This window comes from Pyxicephalus adspersus, chromosome 5 (genome assembly GCF_032062135.1).
Source record: "Pyxicephalus adspersus chromosome 5, UCB_Pads_2.0, whole genome shotgun sequence".
NCBI classification, from domain to species: Eukaryota; Metazoa; Chordata; class Amphibia; order Anura; family Pyxicephalidae; genus Pyxicephalus; species Pyxicephalus adspersus.
The window spans coordinates 47,534,373-47,555,942 of NC_092862.1; the positions used below are offsets into that span (position 1 = coordinate 47,534,373).

The 21,570-nt window shown below is 35.8% G+C and overlaps 1 protein-coding gene across 2 annotated transcripts in view; it reads right to left on the reverse strand.

Moving 5' to 3' along the window:
- LAMA1 (laminin subunit alpha 1) overlaps nt 1-21,570 on the reverse strand; it is a 101,600-nt gene that overhangs the window by 30,909 nt on the left and 49,121 nt on the right. For both annotated transcript variants that reach the window (XM_072411412.1, XM_072411413.1), the window contains 21 exons: nt 20,891-21,027; nt 20,570-20,806; nt 19,833-19,976; nt 17,490-17,669; nt 16,593-16,778; nt 15,995-16,122; nt 14,849-14,969; nt 14,625-14,762; nt 13,900-14,021; nt 13,612-13,698; nt 11,732-11,925; nt 11,111-11,253; nt 7,268-7,366; nt 6,757-6,868; nt 6,439-6,589; nt 5,859-6,069; nt 5,084-5,200; nt 4,838-5,001; nt 4,024-4,162; nt 1,642-1,744; nt 782-898 (listed from right to left, as the gene is read on the reverse strand). In XM_072411412.1, the coding sequence (XP_072267513.1) occupies nt 782-898; nt 1,642-1,744; nt 4,024-4,162; nt 4,838-5,001; nt 5,084-5,200; nt 5,859-6,069; nt 6,439-6,589; nt 6,757-6,868; nt 7,268-7,366; nt 11,111-11,253; nt 11,732-11,925; nt 13,612-13,698; nt 13,900-14,021; nt 14,625-14,762; nt 14,849-14,969; nt 15,995-16,122; nt 16,593-16,778; nt 17,490-17,669; nt 19,833-19,976; nt 20,570-20,806; nt 20,891-21,027 (3,030 nt within the window). The remainder of the gene's footprint in view (nt 1-781; nt 899-1,641; nt 1,745-4,023; nt 4,163-4,837; nt 5,002-5,083; nt 5,201-5,858; nt 6,070-6,438; nt 6,590-6,756; nt 6,869-7,267; nt 7,367-11,110; nt 11,254-11,731; nt 11,926-13,611; nt 13,699-13,899; nt 14,022-14,624; nt 14,763-14,848; nt 14,970-15,994; nt 16,123-16,592; nt 16,779-17,489; nt 17,670-19,832; nt 19,977-20,569; nt 20,807-20,890; nt 21,028-21,570) is intronic.

A 21,570-nucleotide genomic window follows, 5' to 3' on the forward strand; every position in this document is an offset into this window, starting at 1 on the left:
TCGCCTAGGCAGTCAAGAATGAATGGGAGCGTAAAGCCTCCCAGGATACCTACGTCAGGCATCCCGAAAGGCTCTTGGGCGCTTCGGGCACGCGCAGAAGGAGCCTTTTTGCGAAGAGAGAAAATTTTGCCGATCTCACGCATGCACAGTGAGATCGTCAATTTTTTTTTTCATCCTACATCACCCGATCTTGCGCCCTGGTCGGGTGACATAGGATGAAGAACAGGAAGAAGAGAAGATGACGGCGCCCGGAGTGCATGGAGATTGGTGGAAATTTTGCCCCTATGCAAGATGTTAGTCAGTGTACCATCTTAAGTGTTGCATTAAAGGAAAGACAATGCATAGTGCAGCTTGTCTATTGCTGCAACGAGCAGATCAGTCTCTGAGAATGCCATTTAATTTCCATTTTGCCCAACAAGCAGCGGGGCATCAGTCTAATATTTGTGTGGTTCTATACCTTTATATTATCATGGTATTTGTTCCCTAAAAAAAGGACCTATAGGGCCTTCATATATGGTAGAAATAGAACCCTAACTCCAATGAGCTAATAGGCTGACATATTGAAGTCTGTCTTTATCAATGTTTTCTTCAGCTGGGAAACATATGCAAGACATTTTTGTCTCCAAAGAAAATGTCACTGCCGTATATTCACACAGCTCTACAGGATAAAAGCCAATTTAATGTATCACAGCTATAAACAGAAAGATATTTTCTTTTCCCTATTCGCTTTCCACAGAGACTGCAAAGCTGGGAGGAAGAGGACAAGTGATATTTCACTTACCATTCGGCAGGGTTCTCAGAGAACGCAGCTGCTCATTTATCTGGTCAGAAAACACACGGGTACGTTTTTGTATCTTATCCACTTTTGTCTTCAGTCCATTCAAATGAGAGACAAGGCCTATGGAAGCAAACAATAGGTTCTTCAACTGGATTTTACCTGCTAAAGGAAAGTGCTAAGAAAAGCAGCACAACTCTCTTTTCATAAAACTGACATTATGTTATAGTGAAAATTAGATTATTTGAGGCTTAGTAGACATACAAAGTAAAGGCTTTTCATACACAGTTCAGTTTAGAATTGTAACCATTGTGTGCAATAGTGGGGCCTTGTTAGGGAGAAAGACTGACCATAGACAGAAATGGAAAGCCAACAATGGATCACTAATGTATTCCACACTAAAATAAAAATAGTGTATAGCATTCACAGATTGTTTGAAGGACTGACACATTTTAAAGAAATCTAAACATTCTGCCTGCCTATATCTTGTAACAAAAAGCCAAACACAGTCAGATCTTCTGTTACCTGCTGTAAATAATTTAAAAAGCTCCTATTCTTAATAAATCTTCGCCCAGACTCTTTTTTTGGGAATAGGTCTAACTAAAACATTCTGCCACTATTCATATTGCTGCAAATTTTCATTGCTTTGGAATATCTAAAACTATTATCAAACCTATGTCAAAGATTGTAAAGCTTGCATAGAACAACCACTACTGGGATTCTGTAATTCTTACAATATTCTAAATAACATTTCGAGTGTAAAAAAAACATTTAGAATAATTTTAAGAGACAGAAGCATTGAAGTGTATATTAATTCCACCTGTTCAATAAATATTAGGAATGGGTACAGACTTAAAAGAAAATACCTTCTGTGTTGCTGCTTAAGTTTTTGGATTCATTTAACAATTGTGAGCTAAACATTATGGAATTCTTTGATGAAGCATCCAAAGATCCATTTGGTCCAGATACCTATGGACAAAAAAGCAAAAGGGGGTAAAATCACTGTGACTTGCATTTTGTAATGTCAGGACCTTCATTTACATGAGAATCATTGATAATATATGTCTAATCTACATGCCAATCTACTATACATTACTTTAATGGATAATTAAACTTGTAAGAATTGGGATTTCATGTATAATTGCTACAAGAACCATTTTGCAATGAAGCCAAACTATAATTACCTTTGTGAACAAAATGATTTTCTCAAATGAACAGAAAATTTAATCTTTCAATTCTTTGTAACATGGCACCTAGGGAGATTCTGTACTATACTGTATGTATACATAATGAACATAGGAATGTCATTTTCTGTTCATGTGTTTGATTCTTTGTTTTTCCTCTCATTTTTTTCTTAGTATACCACTAGAATTGAAAATGTGATTAGGACAGAGAGACCCTTTCTCTTAGCACTTGGGAAGGAGGAAGGATGGCTTAAGTTTCTACTACACAACAGGTAAGAATCAGTCATTGCATTACTTACATTACTTGCATTGTACATAACTAACAAAGGGAATATATTTTTTTAACTTTAAGCTTGTGTATAAAGGGAGATATTGAATATGCTTGTCAGAATACAAATATATTAAATACAGCCTAAGCACAGCACACAGGTAAGCTGCCTGATTTGTACATATTTGTATTTCTTTTATACATATTTGTTCCAGGTTTGAGACACAAAGAATTATAGCTAAATTGTCACCAAAACAGCCAGCAACTAGATTTTTTATTAGGAAGGTAGTGGCTGTATTTATTTCATGACAAGTATTCTTCCTATGTTAATTCTCAGCTACTCATCATCATGTGTTGAGAGGCACTCTTTCTCTGAATATATGAGCAATGCTTTGATTTAATTTACAAAGGAAATTGTGAACAGAGGATTTGGATGGCCCATGTTGGCTGTTTAGCCTTTACGGGAATGCATTAATTATCTGAAGACAATTTTTAAATACAAAGAATTAAAATACTTTGCAGCAGTTGTATTTGTGTCTAAACATATCTATTTACAGTTATATATTTTGTCAGAGAAATAAGGGATTTTGTCAGAATATGTAAACAATAATTAGGGAATATGTCGGGCACAGAAATAAATACTTTCCCACTAACTATTTGTTGCTGTAACGTGTCCAGTTGTTTTCTCTGGTACCACTATGACCATAATCCATACTAACCTTTACTTGGCACTTCAAATAATCAATACCTATTTAATGTACAGCGCTGCGTAATATGTTGGCGCTATATAAATCCTGTTTATTATTATTAATAATAATAATAATAATAATAATAATAATAATACCTTTAAATTCTCATGCTAACTAAGGTGTATATGCTGTCCACCTAAACATATATTAATATTATTAGACAGTACTTATATAGCACCAACATATTATATTAAATAGGGGTTGCAAATGACAGAAAGATACAAACAATAAAAAAAGGAGGAGAGGACCCTGTTCAGAAGAGCTTACAATCTAGGAGGAGGAAGTACCACACATAAATAGCTACTTTATTACATTTGGTAAATGCTGGAAAAATAAACCAGCAAATGCTTTCCAATGTTTAAGGTGACTAAGTGGCTAGATTTCTGTGCCTAAATTTCTAGCCATGTTCTTTTGCCATTAGGTACAATTATTTTAAATAATAGAGATTGTTAAAGGAGAAGCAGAAATGGTTGAATTTGGATAGGAACAAAGAGAACACCAAGTTAGGCATGAACAAAGTTCTCAGCACTGGAATCCTTAGACAGGAAGCCATTAGCTTCTTATCACAACTTCACCAATAACTTTTTTATTATTGGAAGGAATGATTCTTTAAGAGTGATATGTCTTAGGAATTAGGGGAATACATCTGTACCTAGTACACACAGATGAACGATTGTGAAATACTGCATGAAAAATTAACTTTAGTGCTAATATTGCATAAATATGGTCAAAATGGGTACTTTATATGGCCTGGATTCACACTTTTGGGTTTGTTTTATGGGATAATGTGCAGTAGAACATTTTAAAAGATGCTCCTATAATCATTCATTGACAATGCACAACACAAATTATCTGCTTTGTATTGTGGTGGCCTGCATTGGAATAGTTGAATCATCATCATGTTTTAGTGCAGTGGTATGCATATGTAGCTCATCCAAAATGAATGTATATGTGGTTATGCACCACAGCACTAAGGTGTAAAATGTGAGCCAGCTATAGGTTTAAACAACTCTAGCTAGAACACACTTCAGTAAACATTCTACTTACTAGTCTTAGAGTCTCTGTGATGGTATAGTTTGATTGCTCAGCGAGGACTTCAGCTTGATCGATCATCTTCTTTATACCAGAGTGAGCATGTATGGCATTTGTGGCATTCAGAGAAGTATTCTGCACATCTGAAAGAGAACTAAACACATATTTTTTAATTTTTAAGCTGTATTTGTCATATATGGTAATAACGAGAAGCAGATGAATGAACATACAGGAAAAGTACTAAAAAACACTAATGCAGTATTTAAAATCTTAATATCTTCATTATTGTATTATATACTCAAGGTGTATTTATGTGCATTATGAAGGGCTGTGCATACAAACCCCACTTCTGTATTACGGGCTTCCAACAAAACACAGCTTACTTGTACTAATGCATGTAAAATGAATGTAAATAGTACTACACATAAAATGTAGCACTTCCTTGATATTGAGGTGTGAATCCTTAAGCTAAGAACTCATTACAGAGGAATAAACATGGGCAGCAATACACCCACAGGGTCAAGTGTTATAGCACAGAATATTGAAGCAGGGACCTATTTACAAAGAGGTTATATTTGCTGCTTTCTGTTACCTCATATGACCCCCAGTGTGTTAGAATGACATATATTATTAATGCTTCAATTGTTTTGTTCACTGTACTTACTGTATGTTGTAATACAGAAATATATACCAAGTATATGACAAAAAAACACTCTCCTGTTCTATGTTTATTGTGTTAAAATGCCGACCTTTGACCACAATAACACAGTCTGGGCAAGTCAATATTACAGTCATTTTATTGTTATTATTATATATTAGGTGTCCTTACTTGTTGAGTGAATGTGAAAGCCTCAGAAGAGAAGCAGCATGATCTTCAGATTTATAGACTAGGTCCAAAGCATCTCTCTTTGACATCTGCATAACCAGCTCATCTACATGATGTCTAAGCTTAGTATTCCACATAATGAGCTCTTCCTGGTGCATCTCCAACACCTTCACATAAAATATAAAATACAGTTTACAGTAACCTTTTACTATGGTATTTTGCCCAGCTCATTCATAAAATGACACTTACCGATGTGGCATTAATAGTGTCTTCTGCAAGTAACACTGCCTCATCAACAAGTTCAAGACCTTCCTCTATCAACATCACAGAACGGTTTTTGTTTTCCTGAAGATTAAGATTTTTTGCCTGCAAAATGAATTTTATAATATGTCCAGTTAGGTAACATTCTTTTTTTGTGATTAATAAATTACATGTTATAGAACTATCAAACCTTTTATCTTTAAAGTCACCTTTACCATCTGTATCCACCTACAGGGAAAGATTACTATAAAAACCGTAGGTTTGTGCCTAAAGGCAGCAAAGGTAAAGAAGTGTTTTTTTTTTTCTTGTATAGAAATCATCCACACATTTTTAGTGATTTGGAAATTACAGTCATAATTACCAAAAAGGAATTTGCTTAGGCAGCCAACAACTTTGTGTCTATAGACCCCCTGATAGTAACCCAGCTGTGATTCTTTAATGTCAGCTGTATGACAAATATTAATCACGTTGTATCCTAGAGTTTTTTCTACTTTAGAAGCACAAGGTATAAAGAACCGAGAAAGTGGCAGATATAAATTATCCAGCCTTCGGCATTGATGTTGATGTAACTGTTGCCAATGGATGTTCCAATAGACAGAGTAAAGGTTCCCTGTGTGATTTAATTCTCACAATCATCTTTTAGAATCCATCAAGTAAAGCACAATGAGGTAGCCTGAAACCCAATACATTCTTCCAAATTGTGTCTTTCCCATCTGAAATAGGTCAACATAATTGCTTTTTTTACACAAGAGGTAAAACTCACACTGAAGTCTTCCAGATTGTTTTGGATGATGACCAGCAAGTTGTTGGTATTGTTAGTGTTTGAAGCAGATTTATTGATGAGGTCTTTAGCAGCATGAAATTTGCTTGTGTGCTGAGATAATGTATTCTCAAGGTTCGTCTTCAGCTTCTCTACATCTTCATGTGGCTTCCCAAAATCCTTTTGAACTTTAGACAGTAAGTCTTCTGAATCCCTGCAGAAAGACACCATATTTTTTATGAAAATGTGCCTTGGTTATTGTATCTGCTATCATTTTTCGGAAAACAACTGCATATAATCCATCCCCACATGACCAATTTTATATTTACATGACCAATAAACAATTTTAAGGCCTATTAAGCACAGTATTGGAAGCATTTTGATGTATATGTATTCAGACCTCCTGATCCTTAATATGAACCACCCATAAGTCCTGCCCATACTTCTGGTATATACCCCATGTAGTATGTGCTCATAGTATGCATGTGGTGTAGTATGCATTCACACATTAATGGAGATTACTGCAGCATTGCACACAATAACATGCTACATACAGAAATGCAGGAAGTTTAATAATCCTTACTTGAGAATTTCTACAGCATTTTTGTTGTGATCACTAAAATGTTTTGCTCCCATCTCTTCCAGTTTGGATGAAACATCTTCTTGGTAATCCAGTGGCAGCTGGGCATCACTGCCACCTGTCTCATTCAGACTTTCTGCTACTTCTATAAGAACTAAAAAAAAGGCAAACCAATCCTTATTATTGCTTTAAATCTTGCAATATTTTGTTTACTGCCTACCTGAAATCTGTTGGAGGACAAATACATAGCATGCCATTGTCATGGTTATTTGTTGACTCCTAGACATTTATGGAAACATCATAACATCTAATGAACTTTACCTTTAATTGTGGTTTGCATTTTGTAAATAAATCCCATTAGTTCCTCGCTTCTGTTCAGAGTGTAGATGGTGGAATTCTGCACATTGAACCCATGCTTTTTTACCTGTGCCAACTTTTAAATAAAAAATGTAGAGTTTAGGTTCATGGTAGCTTAGGAAAGTGTAAAAAATTTTACTTATTCAGTTACCTCCAAGGGGTTTCTGGATCTATATCAATGTCGAAGGCTAACATAAAACAGCCTCAATATTAAAAGCAAAAACAAATAAAATTCACAATTGGTATTGTCATTCACTTTAAGCAGGCATAAATTGTGAATAGCCACAAAATAATTTATGCCTTTTTCCTTTATTGAACACATGCATGGGGGTCACCTGCAGGACAATTTTACAAAATCTACAATTCTCACATCCTAAACATCATTGCATTTCTGTATGTTAAGAGATATTCACAGTTTGACCCATCCTTGACATCCTAAGACTAGATTCGAGAAATGATGTGTGCTGTTACTCACTCTGTTATGTAGCAGGACTGTGTCTGCAGATATGGCATCTACTTGTCCCAATATTTGGTCCAGGTTCTGAGTCTTGTTGGAATTTGTAAACATAGATTCCTGTGACAAAGTTCATAGGACATTAGTTAGAATTAATATGACCATACAATTATTTTTATTTCACATCCCCTCCATCTCTTAGCGATATTAGATTATATGTGTTTTTTAAATTTTTGCGTACATCCACATGTCCATAGAATGTCACTTTCCGATACAAAAGGAGTATACTCATTCTGGCTGTACCAATCACAGTGTAATATGAGTTTTAAAAAAATCCAATAGGGATACAGACACCATCAGCCACTAAAAATTCTGAACAGGCACTAAAAATTCTGATACAGAGATCTTGTACCTAAAACCCATAGAAACAAGATCTGATGGATGACCTGTACGAATTGAGACCTTAAAGTACACTTTTTGAAGAAAATACCTCAATTCCCACTGATCTAACCTAGACATGTCATCTCTACCCCAGTGACTATCTCTTGAAGTTAACTTAAATAAGACACTACCAATATATCAAATGGAGAATGCTTTCATTGATGTGCATGGGGAATTACTATACTGGTCAGTTTCCGAGCAGATTTTTGCAGAGAAGCCATTGCCATTACAAACATTAGGTAAGCCCAGGGTAGGGGGTCTAGATTTGATTATTTAGAAGGCTGTAGGGAATAGACGGGGGGGGGGGGGGGGATTCTGCACAAAAGTCCAATCCTTCATATACAAATAATATGTAAATGTTGGTAATCCAATCAAAATTTTTTAATTCACAAAGCCAAATCCAGCCAAGTAATATTCTTCTAGCACCTGACCAAATGACCTTGATATTTATTGATTTTTAAATAAATATTATCCCACAACATTTTAGGACAGAAGTAATTATTTATTAACATGACATATGCTAAATAAAAAACACACAAACTGCCATCAATCAATACGTCTAGTAACTGATTCTCAATGGAAAATAGTGTATAAGATCTGCAAAGGAACAGCATTGTGACATGCAATAGACCCAATGAAGCTGCTGCTGAACCCCAATGTAATCCAATGTTCTGCTGTAACTACTTATGTAGCTTATGTGTCTGTGCCCTGAAGGAATGAATATTGTTAAAAGAGAGAAATGAAATTTTATGATAACTGCTTCTTACAATCTCTTGAGCCTTTTTTATGTGTATTATAATGTTTACAACAATTCAAAATCAAAACAATTCATATGCTGATCCGTTAAATGGCATTTTAGCCAACAACAAATCAGATTGCATATTAAAATGATATTTCCTTGCACCCTCAGGCTGGTCTCACACTGAAATAAGACTTGATTAAAATGTAACATATTGAGCTCTTAACTGCTTCCTCTTTGCAAATCCAATTTAAGCACTGACTCTGCCATCATAAATATTACAAATTAAATTTCTTCTACTTTGCTCCGTCTGGACATTATTATCTGCAGCTCTTCTATGGGTTTTAATTACATTTCTCACGGAGGTGATTGAGGGGGATATCAATAGGTTTGTGATAAAGAGAAAACAAAGACCATCCAGAAAAGAAAATAATTAACTTTTTTTACAGTATGTTTGGAAGCAGTGAGCTAGTGTGTGCAGTAATTCACAGCAGCCAATCACTGATAAGCTTACAGTAGTTTGGTCCTGCCAGGATAATAGAATGATTGCTGCCACTGTGTCAAAGTGGAGACCGAAGCAATGTAAGGAACATTATATAAACTTGTACTGTTACTGCAGTGAAAATCACTTGTTTTAGTCAAACTTTGACTGCAGTAGAAATGTTTCATGGACTAAAGCTCAATGCTCTGTGCTCTATACCTCCCAAAACAGTCAAAACCAGAGGTGTTTAATAAAAATCTGCCTGGAATTGATTCCAAACTAGATTTTTCCCTTTTCTGAACTCAGATCAGAACTCAGAATGTATGAATCCAATTTATGTTCTGACATTATTATATCTGTCATTGAGTCAGATGATGTCAGCTGTCATTGACCAGCACTTAGATTGCCTGAACAATGACAGGAGCTCAGCCAGACTTCTGTCATTGTGTCAAGCCCATTCTGCAACAGGTTAGCAGAGGACAGTTGCCTCACATGAATGGCTGAGCGAATGTAAGCAATGATGATGGAGATTACCTCTTGCAGGGGTTAGCTCTGAACAGCTATCATTGACAGGTAAACGATGTAGTGTTTACTTTTCCTATGTAAAAAATAATGTGCATGGACCCCCCCTTGTTTTCCTATAACCAGACCATATAAAAGGCTTGGGACCTTTGTGGATAGAACATGGGACCACAAAGTGTGTGTTTTCCCTTTTCAATCTATAAAAGTTCTTAATCAGTCATTCTGTACATTCCAAATGAGGATGAAGACCTCTAGCTACTAGAAAAACAACAGCTTCCTGCAGGCATGTCTGATCACAAAACAGCTAAGGATTGCTCATGAACATTTCATATCACAAATTATATAGTCAGCATTTCCCTTTATGAGAACAGATTTGTGAAAATGTATGCTAATGTTGCCTGGTATATATTATTAGGCTATGAAGAAGTAAAAAAAAGAAAATGATTTGAGATTTTTCCAAACAATTAGGGTAAACACAGTGGATGTGTAACATGATCAAACATCAAAAAGTATATTTCCTTCTACACAATCAAATTAAAATACCAGTAAATGCCCTTGATTTTACTGTGTATCATAATGACAACATACTAACTCATCTGCTTAACCTATCCACCTGAAATGCTACCTCTGGCTTTCTCCTCTACTTCACTCTATTCACTTTTAGGACTTCATTGTTCACCTATTCAGTATGGCATCCTGTTTTCTGTTCCAGTTGGCAGACTTCCCTTAATTTTCCTGTCCTGGAAGATTTTGGAATCTCCTCAAAAACTGATCAAATTTCTTAGAAAGAATCTGTTACATAGTATTGTCTTTGAAGGATTTTCCATCACTTTCTGTCCTGGTAGAACTGTCTTCCAAGACAAATTATGGCCGCACCTTCCTAGCTGGGACACAATCAGTAATAAAACTTGGCAAAAGGTCCAGCCCCCCTGGTCTAATCCCTGGTCACTCTTTAACCTCCCTAGCATTTTAATTACGTTCAAATTTCCATGCAAAAAGCGTTATATTTTTTTGCATGAAAATTTATTTTACATTGTTGGCTATAATTTTTAGGCATAACTCACCGAAATATGTCCAATATTTAATAAATTTAATAATAAACTGTTTAAAAAAAAAACACACAAAAATCTGTTAAAAAAATAAAATAAAAAAACAGTTAAGCATGTAATGTAAGTGTACAGTAGCATAAGTAATATAATTATATATATATTATATGAACATTTCCTTGTATTGGACTCAATACAGCTATTTTGTATTGAATCCAATACAAAATTATTTGAATTTCCCGCGGATCCTCCCATCCGCACCAACGCATGCACCAACGTCACTGAAAAACCCCAGAGATCGTCTCTGCATTGCGTGGCTGGGGATCAGGGGAGCAGGATGTGTCCCCGGGACTTGCGGGGACCGGCAGGACCCCGGGGGTTGACAACAGAGCAAGGTAAGTGGGGTTTTTTTTAGGCTAAAGCTACCCCAAGTGTGACTCGGGATTACCACTATTTGCAGGTAAAATCCACCCCGAGTCACACTCGGGATTACCGCTAGGGGGGTTAAAGACTTAGAAAAAAAACCTGTTGTGCCTTTACATACACATTACAGACCCCCAGCACCCCCTTTAAAGTATTATGAGTATAGCTGAGTATAAGAACTTTTTAGTTTACCAGTTTACATGCATGTTTACCTTTACATGCATAGTCGTGTTTTCCAGGTGTGACATAAATCCATGAGGTATTGTGACAATTCCAGTGAAGTTTATAGAGAATATAGTTCTATGAAGATCATCCAGATCATCTAGTAATGGTCCTGTGCAGTCATCATCACATGCTAAGAATTTAGAAATAGAACATGTAATATGTTAGTAAGCTGTAACTTATGGCACAGAAATTAATGATCTCTATAGAGACAATCCAACATTCAAACTATAATATTATTATTTGACGAAACAAACAAAATCTCAAATCCAATTGGTTGCTACTGGTCACTGAATTTTGACTTCCATGAGTGCTTTTTACATTTTCATAGTGAAGTCCAACCAAACTATAGAACAGCGAAAGGTTTATGTTTTTCCTGACTGTCTTCCTATTGGGAACACACAATTGGGGCACAAGCAAACAAAATAAACCCACATTTGTGTCTTTTCTTTATGCATGACTGAAGCTGAGCTTTCAGGGAAACCTACAGAATTGCGTTTCTGTATTCCTATGGAGACTTCATTCAAGAGAAGGTAATGCTACATATCATTTACAGGATTCTCTATATGTGATCTAATGACTCATCATACGCACACACAAAAGATACTTACATATGCATTGCTGTTCTAGGAGGATATGCCTGACTTCACATGTGTCACAAAGATGTCCAGTCACTCCAGGTTTACAAGCACATTGGCCAGTTATTCTGTCACAGTGATTATGCAAGGAGCCACTTGGATTGCAGTCACATAACTGGCAGCTGCCATCTCGTTCACCTGGATTGCCAAAATAACCAAGTGAACACCTAAAATGTAAAAAGAGAAAACAGTGTTAGTATGCCAATCATTTCATTAAACTAATTGGCTATTTGACTCCACTGATGCCAGATGTGATATAAATGAGCACCTAAAAAGCTGAAGGTAAAGCTCTTAAAATCTTTATATTGAAATTTTTCTATAAAGAAACCGACATGCTAAAATACTCCTATGATGATCACACTGACATTGCATTGTTAAACATCATCAATGTATCAATTTAAAATAAAAAACATAATGATGTTGATTTACTAGAACAAAAAAAATCATTCACTTCATTTGGTGAATAAGGAGAAGCTGTGTTTAGTCTAATCACCCATTCAAGTGCAAACAAAAAACCTGCTTTGTTATTTTTTTTTAACATAATTGCATTTTTGACTTTATTTGCTAAGCAAACATTCACTTTTTGCGGAAGTCTCAATGTTTTTGTAAATCAACTCCAGAAATTTGTGAGGTTTGCTAAACTGAGTTGGGGAACAAAGAATCAACATTCATTAAAGCACAGCAAGAGTTTATTTTAAAATAATATATTTTGTCTTCTTTATCGGCATCCATCCACTGGGCTTCATACCAAGCATCTTTACTGAATGGTCATTTGTTGGGTTTGCAAGTTTTATGTCCTCAATGGGTTGTTGCTAGTACTGAGATAAACTAATCTGCTAAAAATAATCTACTCCAAAAATGTACTTTAACCTCCTAGCCGTTAAGCCCGACCTTCGTACGGGCAAAAAAAAAATGGCTAGGATGGTTAACCCCGAGTTTTTTCCCATCCTTACTTACCTGGTCCCGCTGTGCTCATCCAGCGACGTGTTCGTGTTCCAGCGTCGTCCTCCGTCGATCGTCGTCCGCCGATCTCCCTCTCCAGCGTCGGGGGTCCTTCGTCGGGTGCCAGCGGGACCGGTAAGAAGCCGGCCGGCATCTTGTGTTCCGCAGGCTGGCATCTTGTGTTCCGCCGGCCGGCTTCTTACCTGGTCCCGCTGATCGTCCACGTCCTTCTTCCTCCAGCGCCGGATGATCTCTGAAGCGAGAAGCCGTCTGGCGGAGAGAAAAAAAAACCGGACGGCTCCTCCCTGCGTGCGTGATGACGTCGGCGCGTGTGCGGGAGATTCAAATTGAAACTCATTCAAACATTTTGTATTGGATTCAATACAAACTCCTGTATTCAATCCAATACAAAATAATTCAAAAAATTACGAAGTATATAACTGGTAAATTCAACCTGTCATTTTGTATTGGATTGAATACAAACTCCCGTATCCAATCCAATACAAAAAATAAAAAAAAATAAAATAAAAGTAAATAACTTGGAAATTCAAATTTATATTTTGTATTTGATTGGATACAAACTTAAGTATCCAATCCAATACAAAATAATATAAAATTAATACAAAGTACATACCTGGTAAATTCAAACGCTCATTTTGTATTGGATTGAATACAAACTCCAGTATCCAATCCAATACAAAAAAATTTTAAAAAATAAAATAAAATAAATACATTTTTTATATTCATATTATCTACTAGAACCCCTGTTCAGACATATTTCTGTAAGTTACAGGTCTACAATTTAAAAAAAAAATTTCATGAAAAACAGTGGATCACTTTTGGTACAGAAATCTAGACCTCAGTGTAACGCTCAGGTGGTTAAAACTTGTGAAAAGGAACCTTGGGCCTACCTTTCACAGTATTTTCCCTCATATCCAGGCAGACAGGCATCACAGCGGAAATCATCAATACCTTCTAGTACACAGGTTGGGCTAAAGCTAAGAGATAATAAAACAGGATAAAATGCCAATAACCTTTAAATTCCAATCAGATCATTTACACCTGTATGAAAACCATGGGCACCTATACAAATAGAGTAACAAATGCAAACTAAAAAAGCTTTATTTCCGGTCACATATTATGATATGTAATATTTCCTTTCCCAGGAAAGTGGCATAGAAATAGAGAAAAGATCTTACCTCTTGGAGTTTCCTTTGGGACAGGCACACAGTGAGCAGTCAGAGATTGACCCCGTCACCCTGCCGTAGTAACCTGATGCACAGACATGGCACTGGTGTCCTGCAGTATTATCCTTGCAGCCCTGGTATGTGTGAAAACAAATTTTATAACAGCAATTACATTTACATAAAATTGGCATACTCTACATACATAGATTTGCATAGATTACAGGCATATTTTAAGCATGTGAAACCATATTTGCCATAATAGGTGGATAGAAGGCCCAATGGGCGATATACTTCTAGTGTGGAATTCACTTGCTCTTGCTATGTGCACTCCTCCTGTGTCAGTAAAGCAGAACAGGCTAAAAATTGACAAATTGAATTGACCTGCTGGGTGTGTAATGTATAAGGCATATTAACGTAAAAGGAGCAATATAACTCACTAAGATGAAAAGTAGCCAATATAGCACAGTGTAAAAGGGAGGAACTTTCTTCTCTCTACATAGCAAAGATTTCTGTACAGTCTGCAATAGTACAATCTGTCTGTTTTATGAACACCCATTTAAAGTGTTTTTTTTGTTCTGCAGAATCATGAATTTATGTTCAGCACAAAAAATGTAAAAGGTGAACACATCTCTTCCAACTACTGTTTAGATCAAACATACAAATTTTATACTGTAATCGTAGAAAAACAGAACTATTTCTTATATGAATATGTAATACTGTACACAAAGGAAACCTACCAGGCATTCTCCGGTATTTGGATCACAGATCTCACTGTGGTTATTGCACTGACAAGGTACACATGGAGCAATGAAAGGCCATGGTCCTCGTACATTTACTTCTGTTACCTTCTCTCTGTAGTAGCCAGGTGCACACTCCTGATTTTAATAAGATAAACAATGGTATGTAAGAAAAATATAATATTTTCCATACGAAGACAAAAAAAATAAGGGCTGCAGATCACCTGACATGAAAGGCCAGCATAGCCAGGAGGACATTCACAGATCTCTATGAGATGAGCAGCTTCTCTTCCTGAATGCATTTCTGCTGCCTCCACTGCAATGTCCATTGAAATATTTGCTATCCTTAGGATTGCAAGAAACGTAGAATTAATTTTACTTATAAGCCAACATTAGCTATATATAAACCAAAATGTAAAAACGAGTATAGACACTAGGGAACACACAAACACATACTATGTTGTAAAAAGCTGACTTTTTTATTCTTCCAGGGCATACAAGAAAATACATACAGAAAAATACATACAAGAAAATGAAAGCTAATATAAGAATTTGGCAAAAGGCAGTCTACTTTATGGTTGTTGTTGTATATCATTTCTATGCAACCAGTGTTTGCTTTTAGTCTTTACCTATGTTCCTGTTGTTCACCTATTGGCGCCTTCCTCAACTTTCTGCCTTTGTTGTCCTGTTATGGTATATGCTCTTGTCTGAAGATCTGATATGTTATTTTATGTCATCAGTCACCAGCAATGCAAATTAGCCCATAACCAGGAAGTGAGCACATGCCTGGTAAAAACTTGCCATCAAGGCAGATCCTGGTTGTGCTGTATCTACACCGCTCTATAACAGGGGCCTAGCAGACATAAGTCACCTTTCACTTCCAACCTGCTTACTGATCCCACTAAATGATTGGATCCAAATGATGAAGGAAATCCACTGGAAGCTGCCATCTGTCCTAAAATTCACTCTATCTTCACCCCATGATTTGAATGGGACAATTTCTTACATGGTTGCTGTGTTTTGGGTCTCCTAACCAAGTGATTTCAGATCAGGGAATCAAGTGGACTGGTCATCTCATCTGATCGTGGATCAATAAATCCACCATAGAGTGTATTTATCATTTTACATACATTATATTTTACATTTTCCCCCTCCCTATGCAGTCCACATGGAGATATGTCAGTGAGGGTACTTTGTTACACTTTAGTCTTAGAAGATTCTTTTGACATGCTGTTAATTCTGTTGCATTAGCTAACATAATTCTATATGACTGTGCTCTCCTCTGGTACGGATTAACTGCAAGCAGCATGTAATATAAAGCAATTACATTTCTGACTGTGGGTAAAATATGTATTTAAGGAAAGACATACCTGCTTTGTTGTAATCCGTAGCCATATGATGCTTTTATAAGTATGTAATCAAGTTTGCTTAGAACCGACATGAAATCCATTCTTGTAACTGACTCATCAGATATAGAATTATGATATTTCCATTCTTCCTGCAGAAGAGAGCAGAGAAAGAAAATCGTTATCATTTTCAATTGGTCAGTTGGAATTAGGGTGTAAAATAGGACAATGGTTAGAAAGTATTATATTGTGGTATGCTTGTTAGTTGGCTCTTAATACCACTGTGCAAATTTTTTCCAAAAAACTTTTCTGTTAATGAAAGACTTTTAAGCCACTATCTATATTTTAATGTTGTGATTTATTGTAAAAGTTTTGTACAGACTGGATCTAGAATATTTGTGGGTTAGGGGACATTGAAATTTGAGTGCTAATTTATCAAACTGATAGAAATAAATATATGTAATACAAGCTCATAAAACATAAATATAGTTTTCAAAACCAGTATAACAATCAACAAAGGTAAAATTAGGAATAGGTTACAAACTGTAATTATTTATAGGACATTGAGTCATCTGGAAATCTGAAAAAAAAAAACAATTCACATGGTTAAAGCCATTCTTACCTCCTTGAGACTTATTTGTATCTCAGTTCTCACTCCATTTGCTGGGTTTGGTTTAGTCATATAAAGAACCTGTTTCCTGAGACTTCCACCTTTCATTATAATGTGAGGTTCAAATTCTAAAGAATCGGATTCCCCCAGCGCATAATATGTAATAACATACTTCAGCATGCCGCCATAAGCTGATAACTGAAAATAAATAACACTCAAAATGTTGTTTTTTATCTTGTAAATATACATATATACATGGAATATTTTTAATTAAATTTGCATGAAACCAGCACTGGGAAACTAGTATCAGTTGCAGTCTTAGCTGTAACAGAAAGGATCTGTGTCCTCTCTCCTTTCATTTTGTTCAGCAAATCACGCAAGCCAGCTTACGTGATTGGATGAACAAAATGACAAGAGACAGGATCGGCATAGTTCACAGCCCGGTTTATGGGGACCCCTGCTTTGGAAGATAGAGAGGTTAGGACTTGGAAGCCCTGGATCAGGTTTAAAGAAAAGAAAACATAAAATATATTATCAGACCATAACTGAATGCATTGTAGAGGCCAAGTTGGGATTATAATTGTAAAACGATTTATAAAGGCATTGATGATAATGATAGATGAAAAGTGTAGGCACCTAAAGTTAAGTATTTTTAACCCAAGAAGAGGGGAGGACAAATGGGAGAGAAAGGGAGTGCTAGGAGGTATAAAATGATTGATGTATGATTTATGTAGTATAATTTGTGTTTATACTTTTAAAGGTTGTATGATAAAAGACATAACACATTATGTATCTATATGGAAAAAAATGTTTAGAAATAGACAAAACAATGAAAATGGATGAATGAAAAAAAACAGAAATTCACACAATATGGGATTTACACAATCCAACAATATGGGATTTATTTACCTTTTCACCCAGGAACTGTGTAGGTAATTTCCAATAAAATATATCTGATACAAAGTGTTGCTGTATCACTGATCCATCTAGTAACATGTCAACAGCTTCAGAGAAAACACCATCTGTAGTTCCATTCATGTCATTCATAGAAACCACACGGAGCAGAGACTGGTCTGGAACCAAGGTGATCTAAAACATGAGAAAATTAAAATATCAAAGCAATGTCAGAACACAAGTTAGTAATAAGCAATGATTGTTCAAAGTGCAGGAACCAACAACAAGCAATCAGATTCCCTTTCCTACACTTTCTATAGTCACTGCTCTTGCCCTTGACCAATTAATAAATCACATCTCTTAAGGTTCATTGTGACAAGTATATTAAATGTCAGGGTATCACTGGTCAAAATAACTAGCTATATACCAAGAATTCTATAAACTGGTACTTGTATTATTTTGTATTGAAAAAACCTATTGTTTTATTAGCTATCTATACAATTTCTAAAAGGTACTACATTTATAACAGTGGCTTTTATGTGCTTATGTATAACCTTAAAAGTATGATGTTACTAGTTTTAATGGATAAAAAAAGAAACATAGGAATTTCAAATAAATAAATAAAACTCGAATATAAGCCAAAGGCAGTAAAATAATGCATTTATAGAAATAAGAAACATTGTATTGTATAAATCTCACTTTTAGTGGCATTTTCTAAACTTATTGGCTATAACTGAAAATAACTGTCAGTATTTTAATAAGAAAGCATAAATATACTTATATGCTTTGTTAATTGAGCCTATCTCATTTTAATTTAGAATTTCATTTAAACCTGAGATAGAATGAATATTCCTTTGTTGGGACCGCCTTTGTTTGGGCAGTTTTTGTGTGGCTCCAGGGTGCCACACAATACTTGACACCTGGGAACAGGTAAGCTGAACAAGCCTCCAGTGGCATATCATAGGGAGGTTCAGGTCCACATTAAGTACTGCCAATTAAGTGCTGTGCAACCAGGGTTGTTACAGATTAGTTCCCCATTTCTGCATGGCATTGCTCCTGCTGCAGCTGACTTTGCAAGAATTATTATGTGAGTCACTGAGCCATGGGGGTTTGTGAGCACCCATTCTAACTAAGTCTACAGGTGGCTGTATTGTCCACATAGAGTCCACTTTGTGCATTTTTTAGCTTTGTATTGTAATTACAGTCCATTTGTTGTCCATCTTTAGTCACAACCACACGTTTGCCCATGTTTTTATTATGATCGTCTTCAGTACTACAATTGTTGCATACTTTCTGCCCACATATTATAACAATTGGCTGTTGCCTGTGTGTTATACAATTGCCTATTTGTAGTCAATGTATTTTTAGGGTTACCACATTTTGCAAGTGTCAAGTCACTAGAGTTTATAGGACCACACGGCTATAATTTAGCCTCCTGTCAGCCTTTCACTGTCAAAGCAAGCAGTTGTTATCCTCATATTTCATTCCCTAACTCTTGTTTTCTCACAGCCTATTGAGTGTACTGTTAGTCTCTTTACCTTTATTTTATTTACCACTCCACCTATATTATCCCTATGGTATGCCATGTCACACTGGGTGCGCCACCAATAAATCTTTCAATTGATTTTTATTTAGCAGCATAGTTATATATTCAGGTAAATCTTGGCTGACTGTTTATTTAACATATCCATCATTGGTATTCAATAAATTCTATTGTAAAATGTAACAAAATTTTGATGTTTAGATAAGACTTGGGAGGGTCCTTTAGGACAATCGTACCGGGTACCAAATAGATCTGACTAACAAAATAAAATAAAAATATTTTGAAGTGTTTATTATTATGCAGTTTACAAGATGGATGATGTGAATTAAAAAAATAAATTCTTAATTTACTGGTATTGCTAACCTTGATATTTTCTGGTGTATTTATAGCAAATTCTGTGGAAATAGAACAATCCACATCCAAATTATCATCTAAATAATCACTCACTGCCATTAATATCTCTAGAATATAAATGAAACATCACTCATATGGGATGCTCCAGAGAACACACAGGGTCTGATTTATTTAAACTGTCCGAGACTAGAGACTATAATGGGTGATCCTGGATGATCCAGCGGGCTGGAATGGATCTGGTCCAGGACTGAAACATTTGCCAAATAACAGCAAGTAATGTTAATCATTCTAGGTTTGCTGGATCACCCAGGTTTATCCATGATAGTTTTCTCCAGTCTTGGAGAGCTTTAATAAGTCATACCCATAGTATTGCTTAGTACAGTGTCAAGAAAAGAATATTTTAATTTCAACATCAACTGCCATATTGAATGGGATGGATAAAATATAAAAATGTCACTTACAGGAATGCGTACATAGTCCTCTGCTTCTGCGCAAAGCTGAGACACTCCAGAACAGAAACATGGAGAACAACCAAAAGGGTTTGCAGCATGCAGGGCGAACGTTCCACTTTTACACTCATTGCAATAACTCCCAACCACATTTTCCTATGATGCAAAACACAAAAGTGGACAAAGTTATAAAGATAATGACATTGTTCCTAGAACTCAACTGAACTTTCCCTTTAAACCAGGTAAATACATTCTAGGTGTTTCAAATTAAATTTGTGAAAATACTACAGTTTGCTCTCTTTGTAAAGCACCCATAATCTGAGTAGAAAAACCCATCCCCTGTAATCATGCTGAACAGAAGAACCCTTCTTTTCTTCGTAGAAGCAGTGATCTGACATGCCCCTGATGAGTAAGTTATGGCCAAATGATATGAAATAATATCCAGGTAGTTATATGTGCACAGGTGTATGTTGTGAATATACCACTAGATGGCAGTGTCTGAGCAACAGAAAAGAATAGACTTGTTTTAAAACCTGGCATAGAGATCCTCGAAGCTTCAAATTTTAAAAGAAAACGGCATATTTTCCAAAAGTGTGCCAAGGTTTGTGATAGATTCTATTTTTTCATCTGGATGGTTTCAATTTACATATATACATGGCAAGTTGTAATACAAGAATTAAATATTCCTTTTTTATCTACAGCTTTGAATTTTGTACATTACACCTACCTGATAGGTGGTTTATATTTACCTTACAAGCACAGGTACCAGTTTCTTCTTCACAGCTACACATCTTCTGCTCATCATCACACCACGCAGATTGAGTACCTTTTACATCACAGTCACAGGGGATACAGCTGGGGTATTTTCTGTATCCGAATAGACACGTATTGCATGCCTGTCCAGAAAACTCCTTCCTGCACTGACACTGCCCGGTAGTGAGGTCACACTGGAGACTGGAAGACCCATCTACACTGCAGTTGCAGTCCTAAAATAAATCATATCAATGTGATAAAATTAATGGGATGTATATATAAACAGGAATATCTTTAATGTAAGTCACACTGCATACCAGGCATCCAAGCTCAGGATCATGGCCCCAGTAGTTGGCGTCGCAGAATTCGCACTTTGGCCCATGTGTGTGAGGGGGACAGATACATTCTCCAGTCTGTGAGTTGCAGTTATTGTGTGTGTGCTCACAGTGACAAGCTGGAGAAAAACAACATACACATCATACAGATCTAATAATAATCAGTTCTAAAGAATAAATGGATTCTAGCCATCCATTACAAATATATCCCAGCATCTATTTAGAAGACTGGAGCAATATTTTTTGAATCGCAGCTTATCAATTTACTGAAATCTCTGAATGCTTATTGATCTTTCTGTTACGCTTAGGCTGTTTTTATTATACATCTTTAATACCACCAAATAAAACTCATAAAGCATCACCATGGGAAGCACTAAAGACAGACAAGATGCATAAAATATATAGGACACACAAGAAAAATAGAATGTGTGAATAGATGAGACAATAGATATTCATTGTTGCAAGCTGACATTTTCTTCAATCACATGCAGGCTTCCAGTTAGGAGATGGAACAATGAAAAATAAAATATTACTTTTATCCTGTACTTTATAACCAAATTTCTTTAACAATATAGTGATTAAGATTTTTATTAGGTATAAATTAAAAATGAATATCATCAACTGAAAGTTTTATTTTTATATGAAACATATCTTGCTAAATG